The sequence below is a fragment of the Pelecanus crispus genome, chromosome 3 (assembly GCF_030463565.1).
Source record: "Pelecanus crispus isolate bPelCri1 chromosome 3, bPelCri1.pri, whole genome shotgun sequence".
NCBI classification, from domain to species: domain Eukaryota; kingdom Metazoa; phylum Chordata; class Aves; order Pelecaniformes; family Pelecanidae; genus Pelecanus; species Pelecanus crispus.
Window position 1 is genome coordinate 63,495,549 of NC_134645.1, and position 21,608 is coordinate 63,517,156.

General features: G+C 41.1%; 1 protein-coding gene across 2 annotated transcripts in view; it reads left to right on the forward strand.

The window, feature by feature from the left end:
• TULP4 (TUB like protein 4) overlaps positions 1 to 1,738 on the forward strand; it is a 124,022-nt gene extending 122,284 nt beyond the window's left edge. For both annotated transcript variants that reach the window (XM_075707395.1, XM_075707397.1), the window contains one exon: positions 1,622 to 1,738. In XM_075707395.1, coding sequence (XP_075563510.1) covers positions 1,622 to 1,738 — 117 coding nt within the window. The remainder of the gene's footprint in view (positions 1 to 1,621) is intronic.
• Positions 1,739 to 21,608: the final 19,870 nt, after the last annotated feature.

Genomic DNA, 21,608 nt, shown 5'->3' on the forward strand with positions numbered 1-21,608 from the left:
CGTCAAAGGTATAGATTCAGAATGGAGAGTGAAGTTCAGTTATAAAGTAAATGTACAAAGTATGTTTGGTCTTACTCCAGTTGGATGCAGGAATAAGGGCCTCCTTTAGTCTCACTGGCGCTCACTGATGAAGGTAGGTGGGTTTTGTGATAAACATGAGATCTCCCCAGCGGTAGCTGCATTTGCTGTGGGCAGTTGTGGATGGCAGCTAGCTGAGTGAACACTGCTCCCTTCTTGTGATGCTCACAAGGTTAGCCAGTCAGCAGGTAGCCAAGGCAGAGACGATGGATGGGCAGTCAGGTTCCCTCCATGCCGAAATTTCCCCTTGTGTGTTACCAGGCCTCTGGGGCTGGTTCTTTATGCTAGAGGAGGGAGGCGCTGACCCTCCCCAGAACAAAGTGCTCCTGGGCCACTTCTGAACTGCCCGTGGGTAGAGTCGTCTGTGGATAGTTCAAAAAATCAAAGCATTTAATTTTAGGCTCTCTCACCTTGGCCCAAGTGGGATGTTACTACACCAAACCCAGGCTATTAAGTGGTACCAATCAGCAGGACCCTGGACTGAGACTCAGGAGACGCATATTTATTTCCTTGTCCAGCTGTCCCACCTCTGTAAGTCACTTTTGATTTATTAAAGACATCAAGGTTCGCAACTCTCTCTGATTTAACTTGGGAGTTAGATGTCTTAAATATCCAATATGCATGACCAGTGGTAGTCTCTTGGTTTTGTTTGTCTGTGACAACAGCTCATTAAAAAGGCAGTGATCAGAGCCACTTATACCCCTTTCTTCTTCAGTTAAATGGCTGTGGATACATGCCTGTGGCCAGCTGTGCAAAATCACGCAGCCACAGGTTTTGCTGGTGGGGGAGCAAAGCCTGACTTGGCTTGCACAGCCAGCCTCCGTTCTAGCTCAAGGATCTTCACTGTAGAGCAAATATGACCTGGGCTTCTGATGAAGCGAGTGAAAAAGCAGTAATAATAGGCCAAACTTCAGAAGTTCCCTGTGGAAGAACAGCTAACAACCTGACTAGCCTTGCTTTACATTTCAAACATCTCCCACTGTCCCCTTGCTAATTCATTCTCAGTGTAATTATGTACTAGTGAAGTTTATGCAAAGGAAAACAGAACTGCCAAGAACATTCAGCTTACCAGCTATGAAGTGCTAGAGTCAGGAGATTGGTTATTCCCCTTCCCTGAAAGCTCCTTTCTGTGAAAACAAAATCTGTTTTCCTGATGGGCTAATGATAGGATCTCTCCAAGGGAGAGAATGGTTATTTTCCTGCAGGAAGTGCTGGTGTAACCCACATCTGCTGAAGTTAAGTGGTGACAATCTACTTCCACCAATGCTATATACAGCCTAGCATGTTTTAAAGCTCAATTTACTCTATAGAGTCAAATATTGCAATCAAATACTCTATACAGACAATAGTATGGTGCTCTTACTCTTTGGCATCATACCCCATTCTGTGAGTAGCCCCATTCATATTAGCTCAGGAGGTGAGGTGTTCTTAAAAAGGAGCAAAAACATTTCACTTTTATTCTTCTCTGGTTCCTTTTCTGTGGTTCACTTTTTTTGACCTTGTTCTCTTTTTCCTTCCCTTCTCCTCTTCCCCTGCTTCCCAGGTGATGCAGTTTGGAAGGATTGATGGCAATGCTTACATTTTGGACTTTCAGTATCCATTTTCTGCAGTGCAAGCCTTTGCTGTTGCTCTGGCTAATGTGACTCAGCGCCTCAAATGAACAAGCAGAGACTGGGGAGAGGAAAATGTTAACCTTCTCATAAAGTCCAAACCGGAAAATGTCAGGGCAGCCTGCTTTAGGTGTGCAGAGGTGCCTGGGAGTGAAGAAGGCAGTAAAACTGGAAAAGTCTCTTGGTGCCCAACAGGAGGGCATTAACTCTAATCAGTCATGGGGTGGAGGGTGGGGGGCTGTTTTCTGTTCTGTTTGTTTGTTTGTTTGTTTATTTCAGGTGTTGGTTTTTTTTTTTTTTTTCGTTTTAAGCGTTGTGCTGGGTCTCAGAAAGAGCGAAGGGTTGAGAGCCATTCAGTGTTACGTGGAGAAGTGTGGCTTTTGGCTTGTTGTGGTGGTTCTGCCGTGTTTGCTACAGTAGCTGGTGTAAGCTCATAGGGGGATTAAAAAAGACTGCTCTTTTTGATAGACTGCCTTATATCATGCTGTTCTTTTTAAAACAGGGAACATAACTTTTTTTCTGGTCCAGTTTGTACTACTACTACTATTACTACTACTACTACAACATCAGTGATAGCAGCAAAAAAAGAAAAAAAAGAAGCGATAATACTTGAAGACACGTGTTTCTTCTCTGATCTCTGATAATAACTGAGCACTGCAAGTTCCAAGGAGACTTGTGTAGGTCAATGTTTAATTTATAAATAATGATGTATTATTCAGAAGAGAAAAAATTGTTACCAATAGGTGGTTTAAAAACCCACTGTATCAAAGAAGTTGATGTCTGCTTGTTTTGTGTGCTGTTATTGGGGATAAACATCTTTCAGTAGGTGACAGAAGATAGAGGAGGAAATAATTATGAGCATTGCTTCTTTTGTTATTGGGGATAAACATCTTGCAGTAGGTGACAGAAAATATGAGCGGAAATAATTGTAAGCGTTGCTTCTTTGCTCATATTGATCAGCAGTATTCTCCAATTTGGCCTGTAGTTGGGAGAGGTACCCCAGTGTGACCAGATGTACCTCTGAGGCCATGCCTGTACATGCTCCTCATTTAAGTGTGTTTACACTTTATAAACAAAGTCTTTCAAGTGAATGAGAAGGCCCAGTGTATTCAGTCTTCTTAGCAATCAGTATGAATCAAGTTCTACAGCAGTGTATCAATGCTTGAATTAGGAAGGAGACAGAATTATGCAAGTCATTACAGGAAGCAATTTCATCAGGAAAGCAATTTCATTACAGGAAACATCATGGCTGGCTGGAAAACAAAAGAGTTGAAAGAGGAAGGAAAAATTGGACAGAATCATCCCTTTTATCACCTTGCTACTTGAGTAGTCTTTGTGACTGTGGTTTGAGAATATAATGCTCCAAATAAGAGTGGGAAGCCAAAGTTTACATGGAGTGTTCTAGAGGAAGGCTTAATAACTGTAGCATGACTCTCTGTCTGCAGTTCTTTTTGGTGGACACGCAGACCTGTCGAGCATTTCAGAAGGGTTGCTTGCACAGAAGAGTTTCTGTGTTGTCCATGTGTCGTGCACATATTTATTTGCTTTCTCTCTTTCCTCCTTGCCTGCATTTTGCTATGGAATGTTTTTATATGGAAGCAATTTCCCCAGTAATACACAAAACCCAAAACTGTTCATGTAAGTATTTGGACATTAGATTACAAAACGTAACTGCAGATTTCCTTCAGAAATTACTCTTTTGAAGTGAAAGGCACACTGAGAAAGATATGTTGGCTGAGGTCTCAATGGCTGCTTTGTCTTTGTCTTTCATCCACAGTTTAACTTCACACTTGAAAAACTCGGTATAACTTAAGATGAATAGCCATGATTTTCTCTCTTTGCTTTTCTTAAATCCTAATGGTAGGACGGATGTGTGTAGCACTTGATTCGTTCTAGAAGAACATATCGTGTAAAACAGGACCCTTCTGTAGTAGAAGTTACCAACATGCAGTGAGCTTATAACTTGTGCCCTGCTGAGGCTTCTAGACCTGTGCAGCACAGAGAGAGTAATGCTGGTCAGAGAGGAGTTTCAGAGAGTTGCCAAGGGAGATGACGAGGCAGATCATCCACAGGTGATGTCCCACAGGGTAAGTCCAGGAAAAACCACCTGCAAAATGGTTTCCTTGGAGAGAGGAAACAGAGGTAGGAAGGAAGGAGGGGGGAAGTAGATGGTACCATGCTTGTATTATCCCAAAGCTCAGCAGCTCCTGCTTGTGTGTGGGAGAGGTCAGGTACAACATTCCCCTTGGCATCTAACAGACCGTTGTTTGCTTCAATTAATTCATTTTGTTGAATTTCCATCAGTTGTCTGGGCCCATTTGTATTCTTTCTCACATGCATGATTTATTTCAGCAGTTTGAGTGCCTGTATGTATAACATGTGTGGAACAGGGGAACCAAAATGGATTTGATTCCAATCCCTTTAAAACCAATGGAAGTGTTTCCCTTGGATTTTTGCAGAGGAAGCACTGTTATGCCCTTTGTTTATATTGAGTTATTACGCTGTACAAACACTAGGTTGAATTCTTAGTCCACCTGATTCCAGTACACAAGGAGGAAGGTTGGCTGATGAGAGTCCTCGCCTTCCCTAAGGTCTGTGCTAACCAGTCGTACCCTAATTAGAGTATAACAGGCACACACTGAACACCGTAAGAGAAGAAACGTACCGTGGCTTGCTTGCTTGCTGAGGGAAGGGCCTCTTAGTCACATCTTAGAAATCTTCAGCTGGAAGGAACATCACCTGTAGTTTTAAGCCAAAATTCTTATTACGTGGAAATAACATGAATGTTTTTTCTGAACAAAATCTAATCTAAATAGAAGGACTTCTGCATGCAGTTTCTTTAACTTCCCAGGAAACAGTATTCCTTTTCAATTGGTTCATTGCCAATTTTTTCCAATTATCAGCAGCTTTATGCTAATGGAGAACCAAGAAATGAAACCTGATACAAAAAGTAGCAGAGGTAGTAATTTGGTTTCATTGGCCTAGGTCATGATTGTATCCTTCTGATGGCACTTACAAAGAGCCTTGGCATAGAAGAGACCTGGTTTCTGCCCCAGCAAAGCACAAGGAATGATTAGGGAAATAAAGTAATTAGGAAAATAAATGCAATTTCCAACATCCTTCCCATTTACTTGCCAGAAAATGCTATAGAATAAGATAATCTTTTATCTTTTTGAAAATAATTTAAGAGTCCCTTTCATTGAGGATTTTAATGGCATAGAGAATACCCAGTATTAGAGAGAGAAAATACTCTCAAATATATTGAATTTTAATGAAAGGAATGGGAATTACGTAAATGTCTGAGTGTGCAAGATCGCAATTGCATTCAGCCAAAAGACAGATGTTACATTTTATATTTTGTTAATAAAACCCAGGTTTTCTGTAGATAACTAAGTTCTTCTAGGAAGAATGTAGCAAAGTGTTCAGAAATACCTAGTTCTTTTTTACATACAGTAATTTTGAGTAGTTAAGTATGTTTTTCCAAAGTTTTTTTTTTAGTTGTGCAATAATTGTGACAGTCTAGGGGTTTTATGGGGTTTTTGTTGGGTTTTTTTGTTGGGTTTGTTTTGGGTTTTTTTGTGAGGGAGTTTTGAGTGGTTTTTTAAAGATAATTTAATGCAGATTTCCTGTTAATGTCCAAAAGACAAATTATTTATCTTGCATAATGTAATAAGTGATTTAGGGATTATTTTATTACTATGTATCAGTGAGTTATACACACTTTCTTATTTATATTTAAAGAGCATCTTTGTAAGTAATTGTTTGCTAGCAGTTATGTGTTGCTGCAAGAAGTTAAAAATGCATATAGGAAGACCTGGTTTTGCTGAATAGTATGCAAAATTTCATAATGCAGGTAGGCAAAAATATTTTTTTGGCAGCTGAATGCAGTGAGTTTGCTATGGAGGACTGTGTAGACTACAAAAAGTGCAGATGACTTCTTTGGGACCTGCAGAAATCTGTCCTTCTCCACTGCTTTCTTCCTGCGTTTCTGACTATATATTTCAGTTGGGAGTGGTTTTAAAAATACAAGGCTTGGTTTGCTTTCCCTCTTCTTAGTACAGTGCTTTTTCTTGAGATCTAAAATGAAGTGGCTTACCTGATAAAAAAGGGTATAATAATGTAGGCTCAGTTTGTAAAAAGTTCATTGCCTAGTTTAGTAGGGTTTGACGATGCCCTAATTCGGTGCTATGCAGAGATACAAGCAAACTAGCCTGGAATAAGCTAGCTGAGGCACGAGAAATAGTGTAGCAGTAGATCCATTTTCCTCTGCTCAGACTAGTAACACTCCTTCTTCAGCTGGGCCCAGCTGATTCCAATGCAGCCGTAGTGCTTTTGATATCTGAGCTAGTGCTGCACAGAGCTGATGGAGCTGAGCCCTGACGCTGCCTGCAGCGGCTTTGCCGCTTCAAGATGCTCCATCGGAGACCTGGTGGGGCAGGCATTCCTCCACTCGTCCTTCTAGGTCTGCTCCAAGAGCAGCGTGCAGCTGCCGCAGGGTTTGGGCTGCAGCAGCTTTGGGCAGAGAAAGCCCTGATGCCAGCCGGTGGCCGTGGTGGCCATTTGAAGTCAGAATCTGCTCCACTGGAGTTGCAAAGGGATGCAACAGAGAACCTGGTTCTTTTGAAAAAATATGGCTGATATCCTTGAAATACTGCTCCTAACAGAGTGTAAAAATTGATACTTAAAAGTCTGGTATGAAGTGCACCATGCATGGAGTGGCAAATTTTAGCTTGGAACAGCGAGAATATCATGTTTCTGCAACACGCTAAGAAACTATGAGAAGGAGGGGGGTGAAAGAGGGAAAAAAGGATTTATCATGTTAATAATCTTGCACTCAGTTCCAGAGGTAACAGTAACATGTGCAATGGGCTGCCTGAATATTGGTTGTATGACAGCAAATCTGTACACAGGTTCATCTCAGTTAGATAAACTTTCTGTGATGCAACCACAACTAAAACAGTTCCACATTTCTCTCTCCAGTTTTGTTCCGTTGTTTTTATGAAGATGCATGGAGGTGTACAGGTGTCAGACAAAGATGTCTGACTTTGCTGAAGCCTTGAGCCTAGACTTTCCATAGTTCCAGGCTTTCCTTGATGTGTCTTTTTAGTGTCCTCTCAGAAATTCCAAACAGATTTTAGAGCATGCCTGATTCTTGCCTCAGACAATTTCTGTGCATTTGCTTTTTGCAGCCTGATGTGTGTGATCCTATGTTATCTGGGTGCCCTGTTACCTGTCAGAAACAGTTTAAATCCTCACATGAAGAGAGCAACATCTGTGAAATTGATTAGATTGAGAGGAAGGGGAGAGAAGACAGAGTAAGTTTTCACTAGCTTTTAAGAATGTGTTTCCCAGAGCAACAGTTTAACCACTCCAGACCAGTAAATCTGACTTGGAGATTAGTAACAGGTAAGTCACTTGTGGGGCATGCTGACAGAGAGCCAAGTTCTAGCCTCACTATGTGGTTACACCAAGATACATAAGAGAGTAGAATCCAACCCAAAATGTACTTTCCCATTATTGTGTGATTATAAAGTAAGAATGATTGATATGACCCATATATCCACTTAAGAAAATTACAGAGCATTAGCCAACAGCTACATTGACAGTTCCGTATAACCCTCCCTGAAGAATGCTAGAAGTAAAATCCTGGCCACATTAGTCAGCAGGATTTTTGCCTTTTATTCTCTTTTCTAGGATTCCATCGCAGGAGATCAAGCTGTTTATGTTATTTAGAGATTGGCATAATGGTTTTCCCAGTATAAGAGAGCAAATGGTGTAATACTGCTGACAAAAATGGAAAAATTCTGGTAGACGAATTTTTTCTTTTCCAGGTCCCTTCACTTTCAAAACAAATACAATGCTCCATCAGCAAATACCAGTTTAGAGTCCTGCTACCCTCAGGAGTAGTCTGCAGGTAGGCACCACAGGTCCTCTTTGCAGGATTGGAATTTACATGCACCATTCTCAAAGGAATAAGATTAATTACTACTTGTGAACAATGGGCTATGTGAATTATTTTATCTTTGTATTTATTTAATTTTCTTCTAAAAAAGTCCTGCAGAGAAGTTTTAAGATTAAAAGACTCAGCTTTGCGTGTTGCCTGATATCTCTGAAGATGTATTAGGAGATAATTTCTTCAGGCAGTTTGATTGTTGCTGCATCCGGAAAATTAGATTTTTAAGACAAAAGCAATTAACCGAATAAAAGAATGAAATAGGATTCAGTGAAGCAATTCTTGCTAAGAAAATTAAAAACTTCACCCTTCAACTTTTTATTTTGCAAATGGATCTATAATGAGAAGTTTGTGCTTCAAGGCAAATTGATTGATGTGGAGCACCATGCAAGTGCACAGGTTTGCTGACCCAGAGCTGACGGCAGGATCAAAACAACATGATTTTGTGAGGCTTAAAATTAAATAAATGAAAACACCGAATACTTAGCTATCCTGAGCGTTCAATGAAAAAATTAGATGGTATGATGTTAAAGCCTGCCAGTTTATTCTTAATCCTTGCCCTCCAGTTTACATTATTACAAATTTAAAAATATGGTCTGATTCAGCAATTCTGAATCCTGACAAATGTTGTCTATTTGTGGAATGTTTATCTTACTGGCAAAGTAGATGGTTTAGGGTATGGATTAAGATTAAAGTAATAATAAAAGAGGAACATTTTTGAACAATGTGCAGACACCTGAGTTTCAAGTACTTCATCGGAATAGTGCTCAGCTTGTAATTCCTACCTATGTTGTTTCAAGCTATTTGTTCAGAACTTTCCTAATTTTCCCTTTGTTTCTTTTGTTTGATACATGTTTTGCCTTTGGTTGCCTTTCATTTCACTATTTCTGCATTCTCTGCTTCTTTTTATTTTTGTGTATTGTGCGTTTGGGGAAGGGTATGTCTGTTCAAGATCTTGTTGTTTATTGTAGATAAAATATAAGGTGTTGTGGAATAGCATGGGGATGCATTTGATTGAAAAGGCACTGTAGTGTTTCCTGAAAAAGAAGGGGAGTTGCATTTGTTTATAAATGCATTATTTTGGTACTATAAACATGATTTTGGATTTTTTTCCTGTTATTTAATGAGCATATAGTCATGCAGGTGCATGCGTTCTTAAGCTAGCAAGCCCAGCATGTTTTTCTTAAGGCTTTTGAAAATTTGGTACACAATTTGTGTACTTTTACATACCTATACTATTTTTTAAATATATTTTTTGGAATCTCAATTTTCTTTTTTTTTTTCTCCTCAGTATACCATGGTATACCTGGTTTCCATTGTACTTAAGAACTACCCTGATCTGCCTCTCCTTTTATGTATCTTGTGTAATAGGTTTTGCAGGAGGTGCCTAGAAAGCATTGTTGGTTTCCCTATAAAAATGTGGTTTGTCCAAATTCTTTACTGTCTACATGATTGAGAGATGGACTGATTGCCCTATTTTTCCGTGATGATTTGGAGTTGTAAGAGTTGTCCAGCTGTTGCTTAATAAAATTTTGCAGACTAGCAAAATTCCTGACTTGTTTTTGTTGCATTCTGAATCTTATCAAGCACCTTAGATACTTTTAAAACAGGTGACAAATCTGTGCTGGAACCACCTGAATAATAAATAGCTAGATGCCGTTATGCTTTCTCTTTTCAATAACTGTATCCACAAGTTCCACTGAACCTGATGTTTATACCAGCCCATCATACTTAGTGTCATTCATATGGGAGGATGAATGGCAAAGATTTCATCGTAATAATGTTCCTATCTGCCTGGATATCAGCCGATTCTTCTGCTATTTCTCCTCTGCTTGCTTTCCCTTTTAAGGAAATTACCTTTGGGGTTTGTGGTACTTCTCACTTGGTCATTGACATACTGGAAACTTCAACATAACGAAGAGGGATTCCTCTGTCCTGTCATCTTTAATAACAGAATAAAATGTGATGACCAGTGTTCATTCTCTGGTTTTTAACTACGATAAGCAGTCTGGGGGCTGAGGAAGTAAAAAAAGTTAGTAAAGTAGCTTATCGTACATAATAAACATCCCAGCTCCAGCACAAATGAGAGAATCCTGGCATGGATCCTCATCATGGACGCAGGTTACCTACCGGTGGAGTTTTGCAGGAGTCTCTGCAGGATCCTCACCTGTTCACCATATTCATGTGTGGCCTTGAAAAAAGCGTTAAGCTACAAAGTTTACTGATTAAGTTATTCAAAATAGTAAAGGCAACGGCCAGTCATCAAGAATCTCAGAAAGTCTTTATGAAACTTAGCAATAAAATGGCAGGTGAAACTCAGTATGGGTAAATGTAAAGTGATACACATGGGGAAACAAAACAGTTCTAACTTCACATTTGCAGTAACAGCCTCTGAAGTGACCTCTACTACTCAGAAGAGACCTCTGAGCGTTTGATTGATTGCTCTCTGAAAGCATCAGGTTGGTGCTCAGCAGCAGTCAAAAGAAGAAAATAAAATATTGGTAATGTTTAGGAAAAGAATTGACAGCAAAGCAGAAAATACAGGGTCGCTGTATAAAACTGTCAGTCATCACACTTTGCATACTGTGCAGTACCGGTCCCCTTGTCTTAGAAAAGGTAGATTAGATATAGAGAAGATTCACAGCAGGGCAACAAGGATGATCAAAGGCACAAATCAACTCCTACATGAGGAATAACTGCGAAGGTTAGGACTCTTCAGCCTGGAAAAGAGGTAGCTTAAAGCAATTGCTAGAGAGACACCAAAACAGGAGTAATGTGGAAAGGTGGATAGGGATTGTTTGTTGGTTGTCTCTTACTGCAGAAAAACTAGGAGCTATAAAATGCAAATAAAGTGAAATAATAGTGGGGCAGGATTTCAAAAAAAAGGAGGTGGTTGTTCAAGGAGGTGAGTAGCAGACAACTTTGCCGAAGGATGCTGTGATACAAGAAGTTTACAAGAATTCAAGCAAGACTGGAAAAGTGTGTGAAAGAGAGATGCATTGGGACACTAAACGAACTACAACAAGGGCAGAAAGTTCCCTGAACTGAAAGTAGTCAGAGTCTGGGAGAGCGCTAGGGGAAATACTATATGAATTTTCTCTGTTCTTGCTCTTCCCGAGGAATCTGCAAATGGCTATTGTGGGAAACAAACCACTGGGCTTAAATGGATTCTCACTGTGAACCAGTGTCACCATTTGTATGCCAGCATTTCTAAAACAAGCATAAACCTGGAGTGTTAGCCTCCGGGAATGAGAAGGGGGAGGATTCCCAACCTGGTGTCTGAATGCTTTGCAGTGCAACTGTGAAAAGTCCTCTCCTAGCACCAGCATTGCTTAGGGAATGAGTGCTGGGGATCTGCCAACGTTCATGAAATCTCCCTTAGCTCTAGATGAGTTTACAGGTGAAATTCAAATTCTCCTAAAATGGAGAAATTAGGAAATTAGTTGTTCAGCTTGGAGACAGAGAAATGGAAGAGCAATATAGCTTCTGTCATGGCACTCCACTTTGGCCTTGTGCTGTTTTGCTTTTTGCTTTGGCTAATTTCAGTGTTTCCCTGAGCTAGTAACTGGCCAGGTGAACTAAGCCGATTCATGCAGTTTCCTTTTAGATCAAGGTTCCAGCAGTTTTCAGGTTTTTCCTTCTTTGTGTAGAATATTGACTTAAAATATAGTCGTCATCTGCTTCCCTGCCCTTTTTTAGTGTTAATTTGGGGGGTTCTGCCAGCTACAGCACTGGTAATTGATGCAATCAGGGTAACAATTTGTTTACTCCTTTGCTCATGGAACTGAGCTAATGCAGTTTGGTTCTTTGTTCTGGAAGATCAGTTTTGGAAGGCCCCCCTCTGCTGGGTACAACCAGCTAAATTTAACACATGTAGTCACTTGTAGCTTGTAAATAAGCTTCAAGTTTGCTGCATCACCTTCTGTACATGGTAGTACAGAAATGTGACTAAATGAGAACACTGGAGCTGTAACTAGTGTTGAGAGAGAGGAGGCATGAAAGGAAGCAAACAGATCTGGGGAGGTGGCTTGTGGGGGGGAGATGACTACTGAGACATGCCTGCCTGGAAATGGCAGGTGACACGAATGCAAAATTTATCAATTAACAGGGGCTGCAGTAAACAAAAATGTGAACATTTAGGAAAATATTCCAGAAAGATTCCTGCAATCATTTTCTTGCCCCGTAGAGGGATTAATAGCATTTACTACTTCTTTTTTAGGTATGATTGTGGTTGTTGTTGATAATAGTGCTATCTTATTTTTATGATTTAGATGAATACAAGGGCTGTTTGTGCCCTCTATTTATGCTGCCTGGTTTAGAGGTCAGAAGGACATGTGCAGACAGTGAGGGAACGATATTTAAGCAGGGGCTTTTTAAAGAGAAACTGAGAATACCTCAGCTGTACGCATACCTAAGCTTGTGTATATGATTTGATAACTACTAGCTAGATCATGAGCTTTTTCACCAAGACAGGTTATTGTTGATGTTCTCTGGTCAATGGCATATTCCATTTTTTATTGGCATTACTACCAAAATCACTATCAATAGGAAAATAGCAGTCTTATTGCTAATTTTTTCAACAGCAGCCAAGCTTTCAATATGCAGTCTTAATGGGATACACTCAGGAGATAAGTAATTACCTAGTTGTGAGGGAGTTGTACAGGATTAGAAAAAAAAAACCCCAACCTGGAGCACTTCATACCAAATGAGATTCATCTCAGACCTTTCATCTCACGCCTCATCCATTATAGCTGTGTATTGCATATTCTCATTTTCTGTTCTGTTTAAAACAGACACATTTCAAATCTTTTTTTGTTTGATCAAGGGGAAACTTATTCATCTGGGGGAATGTTTTGCTTTGTTGCATCTCTTGATATTTTTATCCTTTCCAACTGTTCCATATTTTCTTCCCGTTCTTGCTTCCCCATGGATAAGGAGGGAAGTTAGATTCGAACTGCAGTAACAAACATTTCTTTGTTCTCTTCCTTTCTCATTGCACTCTCTGGTGATAGTCCTCTCTCTTAAAACAAGAGCATCTTTGTTCCCTTTGTTGCACAGTTTTGGTGAGATTAATTTCTTCCTTTTCCTTTCAGAGCAATTTAGGACTTTTCTACTTTTTTGTAGTCTGAAAGAATGTTTATTTTAGACAAGAGTCTATATGAGGCACTTATAGCAAAGGGAAGATACTAAAGATGATTTAAACATCATGGGGTCTTCTAATTGCCTCACGTGGAGGCAGCCAAATGCAGAGTCTCATCTTCAGAAGTCACGTAACTGTGATTTGGCTTCTAAGTGACTTCTCATTTTATGATGCTTTCTAATGAGGGAAGCATCCTTGTTTTCATCAGATCTATGAACATACCTTAAGATTTTTCTCCTTGAGCTGGTGTGGTAGCTAGTATAATCTGAGGTGGCAAACGTTTGTTTTGACAGGCTTTATATGTATAGCTTAGGGAGTCACTAAAACCAAGATTCCAGTTTTGTTCATAAACCCACTGCTAGTACTCCTATTTATATGATACTAATAATTTTATCTGCAGTTTATAAAATATACAGGTTTTAGCAGATTTGAATTGTGTCTGATCAACAGAACATACCAGTGAGTGTGAAAAAAGAGTGGACATCTTCCAAAAAAACATGGCATAGGTATAATGCACGCTGGAAGTTCTCCTATGAACTTCAGAAGTTCCAGATGCCAATGAAGTGTCCCCTCAGGCCATAAACTGAGAAAGCATCCTTCGGAGAGCTGCTAGAGTCCACAATTAGATTCCACTTCTGGAGGCCGTGGAAAACTCGAGTGAGAGTAAAATGTATCACACTGAGCATCATCAGAAGTACTGCTGTATGTTCACGGTGAAAAGGCGGTCCAAAGAGCAAGGCAATAGCAATTGAGAAAGGAGAGGCTTCTGGGAAGTCAGTGAAGCTGTCGGGGTGGATCAGCGGCACATGAGACAGAATGTACCTTACTTCAGAAGAAGTAAGGACAAAACTCATGAGCTGATGCATTAGTGTAAATCACTTATATTCAGATATATCAATGCAAAATCTGCAATGATAGTCATCTGTGCCATCATCACTAGAAAGATAGTGGCTGTGGAAACTTTTTTTTTTGCGGAAATTGTTACCATGTGAATATTAAATGTGAAGAGAAAATAAAATTTTAGAAGATGGTGAGAATTATGATCTAAAATTAAATATTCTGAAATAGAAAATGTTGCATACTAAGAGCCGTTTGCATCCATTAGGAAAATATCTTTATTTATCCAAAGATAATAACAATGAACAACCTCATAGCAAGATTGATTGCATCTGTGAAGTTACAAGCAAGCCAATGAAGAAAAGATCCAAGAAGTGCAGCTGTCCTAAGCTGGAGGTCAGGTCTGAAAGAACATGGAGTTCATGAAGATAAAGTGATATTTATCATGTTCCTAAAGTTGTTGCATTAATCTACTATGTGTAGATTACTCAGTGCAAGAGACAAAGTTGAAAACAATTTAATCAAAAGAACAGATGTTTAATATGGTTTTGAGTAGATAGAGTTTTACAGACAACTGATGATGTCAAGTGTCTTTAAATTGGATCTCTGTGTTGGTTTGGAAGAATCTTAGTGCAGCAGGCAATTGAGAAGTAATCTGCTGAAGAGATTCAAAGAACAGGATGTACAGCGGAATTTACTCTCAGAATAGTTAAGTTAGGTCGTAATTACATGCATGAGTTAGTAATCATACGAAACAACTGACAGCCATGATTTAACTGATGAATTGCAAGATAACTCATGAAGACCTGTAAGTACATATGACTTCAAAATATTGGGTGGGTGTGGAAGCTTTGTTTGAAAAGTTTGAGAGCACTAGATAAATGCAGTCAGTGCTAATGAGGCAGATGCTGTCAGTCCATTAACCACTTGGCCAATTTACTCTCTGCTGTTGTTGATAACCTATTGAAGTATATAAAGTTGGGGAAGAAGCACATAATGCTGTCAGGAGGAATTGTTGTAGAAGTGATTCACCTTCATAGGAACATTATGACTAGATGTCCAAGTAGAAATTTAAGATGTTTTCAAGTACCAACAGAAAGAATGGAGTTAGAAAGTGCACAGGAAAGGATGTTGGAGGGATTTGTTAGGACAAATATTAGTTGTTGTGCAACACGGAGAACCAAAGGAGTCCCTGTGTATTCCCTGGGCACTGGTGATGTTGGATGTGTTACAAGTGTGATTCCTACTGAGATCATCATCGTCGCTGTTACTACAGAATGAATTTAATCCAAAGAATGAACATTGTTAACTAGGCATTGACTTCACCAGGTCATTAGCACTACCAAATGATACAGAAGCTGCAAAATTTATCTAATGTTTGATATTTCCAAAAGATGACAAAAAAGGTGCAGAGAGAGCAACAAGGGATCCAAAGCAAGTATTCATTTCAAGAACAGAACTGTGTAGCAGTGGAGAAAGGTTTTTAATCCCATCAGCAACTCAGGCCTCATCAAATTTGTGGCAGAAGAGCGTAAATTTATGTGATAAATTCTCCATGTCATAAATGAGTCCCTGAGCTAATCAGTGACTTGAAAAAAACTCAGACGTAATAAATTCTCTTATGAAAAGCTGATGGACTTTTTTGCATGCAGCCTGTGCCTCAACTCATGGATACAAATCAGCCACAGTTACCCCTGAAGACATAACTATTATTGAGCTTAGCCTTGGATGCAGCAATTTTATATCTTGCCCAGAATATCAGATGATTGGAACACAAGTCCGGACAAGATTCACAGGCATCCATGAAGTCAAATGCTCCCCTGAGGTTGATGTTTGTGGAGCAGTAACAAGCCTACCTTGCTTGTTTGGGATGTTAACACTGCTAGCGCTTTATAGGTGAGGGAAAGTTGGGAGGTGGAAAACTCATGCAGGTGTAGCTCCAAGCACTAGCAATTTCATCAGATGTTTTTGAAACACAGGTGACACGAAATCCTGTGATGAGCAATACTTGGTATCAATAGCTTTCTTTGATTAGCCTTTCTTCCAAAATGAATGAATGAAGTCCCAGCTGTCTTTGGGCATGCACTGTGTCAGTTTGCACTGTGTGCAATTACGCTGGAATTCGGAGGCAGTTGCTGCAGTGCAAACCTCTTTTGCTCAGCCCTGCAAGCTGTGGCTAAACAGCTGGTACCCAGAAGAATCTGGACAGGGAGTGGATGTTTGGATCATCACCAATGCACATGTCCAAATCAGTAATGCCTTTGCTTGAACAAAGAGGTGCAAACTGCAAGCCTCTGCCTACCAGAAGATTAGAGACGAAGAGAGATACTGAGTAAAATCATTTCACTGAAGATTTCTAAGACACAGAGGTGAATTATTTTGTTTGAAATGGAATCTTACAAGTGTTTTATAGTATATGAACGTGTTAAGGGAAAATACTATATTGTCTGCTTATGGTGCTTTTAAACAATGAATGTATATCGTTCTTATTGTGTTAATAATTAAATTTTGACTGATAAATATGTAAAGCTTAAATGTTATAGTGCAAAAATATGTCACCAACAGGCAGGGCACCACTTTTAAAAGGTTAATCACCACTTTGAAGCTACCAAAGGCTGTAGGATCTGAACAAAGTCCAGCAACACTGATGTCTTCAAAAAGCATTATTAAACTTTGTTACTTCAAATTACACCAGCAGCTGAGTTTTCTGACCTTGGTTCATTGACTCCGCAAGCTGGATGCTACTCCCAGGAGCTTTACACACAGCAAGCTCACCAAATTAACTGGATTTTCCTCCCAGGTGGTTTCTGACAATGACTTTTCTAACGCAGTGACACAGAGAAGCCCTATAACAACAGTTATCTGTGTCTGACTCAGAGGGATTGAATAAGCCATCCTTTCAGCTACTCAGTGTTGCATTCTAATAGCTTCCCTTTTATTGCCCTGTTCTTTATTTCCCTTGATGTATTCATCAAGCCAATTAAAAAGAAAAAAAAAATCAAAATAAAACCAACTTCAACACAACGCTCTGGCTTCCCAGTGTGTGATACACGCAGCATACCAGCAAGCCTCAAAGGAGCCTGATCTGTCAGTGATGGTAACAGTGGGGGGGGGGGGGGGGGGGCAGGGGTTTTTCGTAACAGCGCATCAAGAATGAAGAGGGAGCATCCACAAAGCAAACACCAATTCCTGAGATGGGCCTGCGGTAGGAATAGGAAGGCAGGACAACCCACCTATTTCATTATGCCTGTGTGAATTCACCAAGAGGGGGAACTTGCCTATGGAGCAGGTGATGAATGAACACACAGACTGCACCTGTAGGGACCAAATACAATCTTTCAAAAGCCAGAGGAGATCAGGGAACTGCAGGCTGCAGCAGTGTCTTACGGTATGTCACAAAAATAAAGTAGATGTGAAACACATTCTGAAAAGAATTCCAGCCAACTGGTGTGCATTTTTAATGAATTTTATATAGTCTGAGAAATTTCATGAGCCTGAGAAAATACTTAGCTAGCAATATTTGAAAAAAGGAAGTAGGTAGCAGGCCAGCCATGCTGACCCCAGCACCAGGCAAAATAATAAAAAGGATGATAAGGAGTCAGTTAAAAACTGGAATATAAGGATGTAAACCATAAGAAAGTAATTTTAGGTGATATGTTATTATGGAGAAAAAAGAGATCTTATCCCGCTGTGTTCTTTGACACCATTATTTGAGGTTATTGCCTCAATTTGGAGATAAAATTTCATTCACAGATCATTTGGTGAAATACTGCCAATAAAGAAATTAGCAATAACTAGTGTGAACGAGGTGTGCTTTAAGTGGATTACAAATGAACTGAGAGATCTCACAAAGTAGCCTGCGACATGGAATCATCACTGAGTGGAGTGTTTCTGATAGGATTTTGCAGAGACGGGTACTAGATTTGGCAGTAAACAGGACTTGAAAGCAAATGCAGGACTGTGGTTGATCAAATCTGGAGGTGGCACAAAACTGCCAGAATGGCAAATAGCACTAAGGGCAGGGCAGTGAAACATTACAGATTAAATGCGTTTTTAATATAGACAGACACAAAGTTACGCAGTTAGGAGCAAGGAATGTAGACATATCTTCAAAATCAGTGGTTTAGCTCCGAAAGCCGCAGACCTGATTTGGAGGCACAGGTCAGAGCAGACAAGCATCTCAATGTGATATGTTAGCAATCCCAAGAGATCTTGCAAAAAGAGCTAGTACAATCCTCAGATTGGTAAGTAGGGCAGTAGAAGGAGGGAAGTGATTTCGCCTGATAAAATACTGCGTCGTCTTCTGGTGTTCAGGTTTTTAAACTATCTTGGATGAAGGGAGAGTGTTGAAAAACTGTGAAGTTCAAAAACTGAAGAAAATACCTTGCAGCAAGAGATTTGTCTGTTTAGCTAATTTCAGAGAAGAACATAATTAAATAATTCTCACTATCTTAAAAAACTTAACTGAAATATTAGTATCAAAAGGCACTTTAATTTAGCAGGGAAAGTGTATTCAGTTTGTGTGGCAAGGTTTTGGGAGTGGGGGGGGCTAGAGGGATGGCTTCTGTGAGAAGGTGCTGGAAGCTTCCCCTACATCCAACAGAGCCCATGCCAGCCGGCTCCAAGATGGACCCACCGCTGGCCAAGGCTGAGCCCTTCAGCGACAGTGGCAGCACCTCTGGGATAATGTATTTAAGAAGGGGGGAAAAAAAACTTGGGCAACTGCAGCCGCAGAGAGGAGTGAGAATATGTGAGAGGGACAACCCTGCAGCCCCCCAGGTCAGTGCAGAAGGAGGGCAGGAGGTGCTCCAGGCACCGGAGCAGAGATTCCCCTGCAGCCCCTGGTGCAGCCCATGGTGAGGCAGCTGTGCCCCTGCACCCATGGAGGCCCACAGGGGAGCAGATATCCACCTGCAGCCCGGGGAGGACCCCACACCAGAGCAGGTGGATGTTACTGAAGGAGGCTGTGACCCAGTGGGAAGCCCGCGCTGGAGCAGGCTCCTGGCAGGACCTGTGGACCCATGGAGAGAGAGGAGCCCAGGCTGGAGCAGGTTTGCTGGCAGGACTTGCGACCCCGTGGGGGACCCACGCTGGAGAAGTTTGTGAAGAATTGTAGCCTGTGGGAAGGACCCACGTTGGAGAAGTTTGTGGAGGACTGTCTCCCATGGGAGGGCACCCACGCTGGAGCAGGGGGAGAGTGTGAGGAGTCCTCCCCTGAGGAGGAAGGAGCAGCAGAGACAATGTGTGATGAACTGACCACAACCCCCATTCCCCATTCCCATGCGCTGCTCGGGGGAAGAGGTAGAGAAAACTGGGAGTAAAGTTGAGCCCAGGAAGAAGGGAGAGGGGAGATGTCTTAAGATTTGGTTTTATTTCTCATTATGCTACTCTGATTTGACTGGTAATAAATTAAACTGATTTTCCCCAAGTCGAGTCTGTTTTGCCCGTGATGGTAATTGGTGAGTGATCTCTCCCTGTCCTTATCAACCCACAAGCCTTTTGTTGTATTTTCTCTCCCCTGTCCAGTTGAGAAGGGGAGTGATAGAGTGGCTTTGGTGAGCTCCTGGCATTCAGTGTGTTTAAAATTTTCTCTAAAGTTTGCAGCAATATGCGGTGTGAGAACTGAAACGTAAAGATGGTGATCTATTTCATTGACTGAGGTAGTCAAAATACAAAAAGTAAGTTTCAATTAAAAATATGCAGTTACTCTTAAGACATCACTAGTTGTCATCTAGATATCACAAGTTGTTGAGGTTTTATTTCACTTACAAGTATTCCTTTTAATGCAAGTGGGATATTTAAGCTAATATATGCCACTGGTAATTAGTATCATAGAATCATAGAATCGTTTAGGTTGGAAAAGACCTTTAAGATCATCCAGTCCAACCATTAACCTACACTACCAAGTCCACTCTAAACCAATCAAGGGTAGACTAGACTAAACCATGTCCCGAAGTGCCACATCTACCCGTTTTTTGAACACTTCCAGGGATGGTGACTCCACCACCTCTCTGGGCAGCCTGTTCCAATGCTTGACCACCCTTTCCATAAAGAAAGAAATTATTATTCCCACTATAGTTGACATTTGAAAGCTAGTAATCACACTGGGACACCATATTAAAATGTTAATTTACATAGGACAGACAACCTAGCCATGCTCCCAATTAGGCCATTTCAGTCTTCCCATTGCTTTCTAGGTGACAGCCAAGAAAAGAGCGACCCAGCCATACTAAGAGACAAGAGTGTGAATCAGCTGTGATTAGGGTTTCCTCTTTGTCATCCTTGAAATCACCTTGCAAGACATTCTTCTTAACTTTTGATCAAAAGAGATTATAAATCTTATTATATTTGCTTGTATTCACATCTCTTCAAAGCAGGACAGATTCAGGAAAGATTCATCTCCAAAGATACAAAGAGGGAGAGAGGAGCCTTTCTTGCTGCTGCAGTGAGGGTTAGCACTGCCAGCTGCAGCCAGCTGTGTAGAGCTTTATTCCTCCCAGCGATGACAAGAGCATCTGTGGCTCCAAAGCCCCTGTCAGCTCAGAGATGATTTGTTATGGATGATCTGTCAGGGGCTGTCCCAGCTGATGTCTCTGTGCCACCTCTTCAAACAAATGAGAAGCCTTGCTTCACGGCGAGCACCGCGCTCCTGCTGAGCTCCCCCGACCTTTCTGTCCCTAACCCACTGCTGTGATCCTCTGCATGCGCAGCAAGGGCTATGTGGCCACAGTTGTCATCACATAACTGATTAGCTGTGACAAAGTAGTTTTCTGACAGGAGGAGACAGTCGAGCAATGATGGCCTGGGGTGAGGCAGGGGTTATTCTCTTCCAGAATCAAGGCAGCAGTGAAGAAGAGGGCAAGGTGGACCAAAGTCCTGAGGTTTCTGTGGGGCTTGGCACGGTTTCTACTCATGCAATTTGGGGGATACTCCCTGACAGCTCCTGTATGTGGCAAGACTCAGAGGCATATTTGCAACTGGATAGCAGCAGCACAGACTGTCTTATCTCAGGAGAGTCAGTATGGATGTGTGCTTGTTTCTGTGCCATCTGACGTGCCAGTCCTTAACTCCACTGAGAAGGAAAAAAGCAGTTGTTCTTTTCAGCCAGCAGCTGCCACTACTGCCTTTCTCTGGCTCAAAACAATTCTGAAGGAGAAAGTATTTGCTAAGCAGCTGGACTTCTGCTTGTTTGTGGGGTTTGTTCCTTTGCTGAAAAAAGAGGGACTTGAGTTGGCAGCATTTGTTCCCTTAACTCCTCAGCACCAGCTGCTATTGCTTCTGAAAGAGCCCAGAGTAATAATCCTGGTGCTTTTACATGGATTGCTAAGCTTTGTGTTTAGCCAGTATCACAATTTAATATGTGTGGCCGATGCTGCAAAAGGCTAACTATACACAGGGGGACAATCAGGAAGAAAAATTATGCGGGGGACTTCTCTTAAGCTCCACCCTCAAAATAAACTCTGTCCATGTGACGTGATACAGTGAGTGCGTGGAACAGATGTTGAGTTTGATCACGTCTTAGTCTTAGACTCATGGGGCTTTTCTCGCTGTCATGAGGTCCAGAAGCACTCGGGGGATGAATTGAGTTCCAGATGCTTAAATTCTGAGTGAGATTTATAGGACACTCGGTATTACTTTAGATTGGTCTGTTCTTAGATGTGGTCTGATGCTGCCTCTCTTTTATTCTGTGCTGTGAAAAGCAGCAAACCAAGGTTGACGCAGAAGGTGCTGTGCTTGGATAGATGTGTTAGGGTGCCCTGAAATGAACGGGGCAAGGCAAGCTTCTCAGAATCCCAGTGCAAGTAAGTTGTTGGTTATGCTTGCACCTTGTTTGCAAAGCTGTCTATGAAACCTTGGCCTCCCATTGCTTTTACTGAAGTCGTGCTTCCTGCAGAACCAAATGCTTTTCTGTGCCAGCCCAGTCAGTGCCGTGACTGCACCGGACAGGAAAGAAGGACAACCGATAAAGGTAGAAGCACAATCTGTTAGC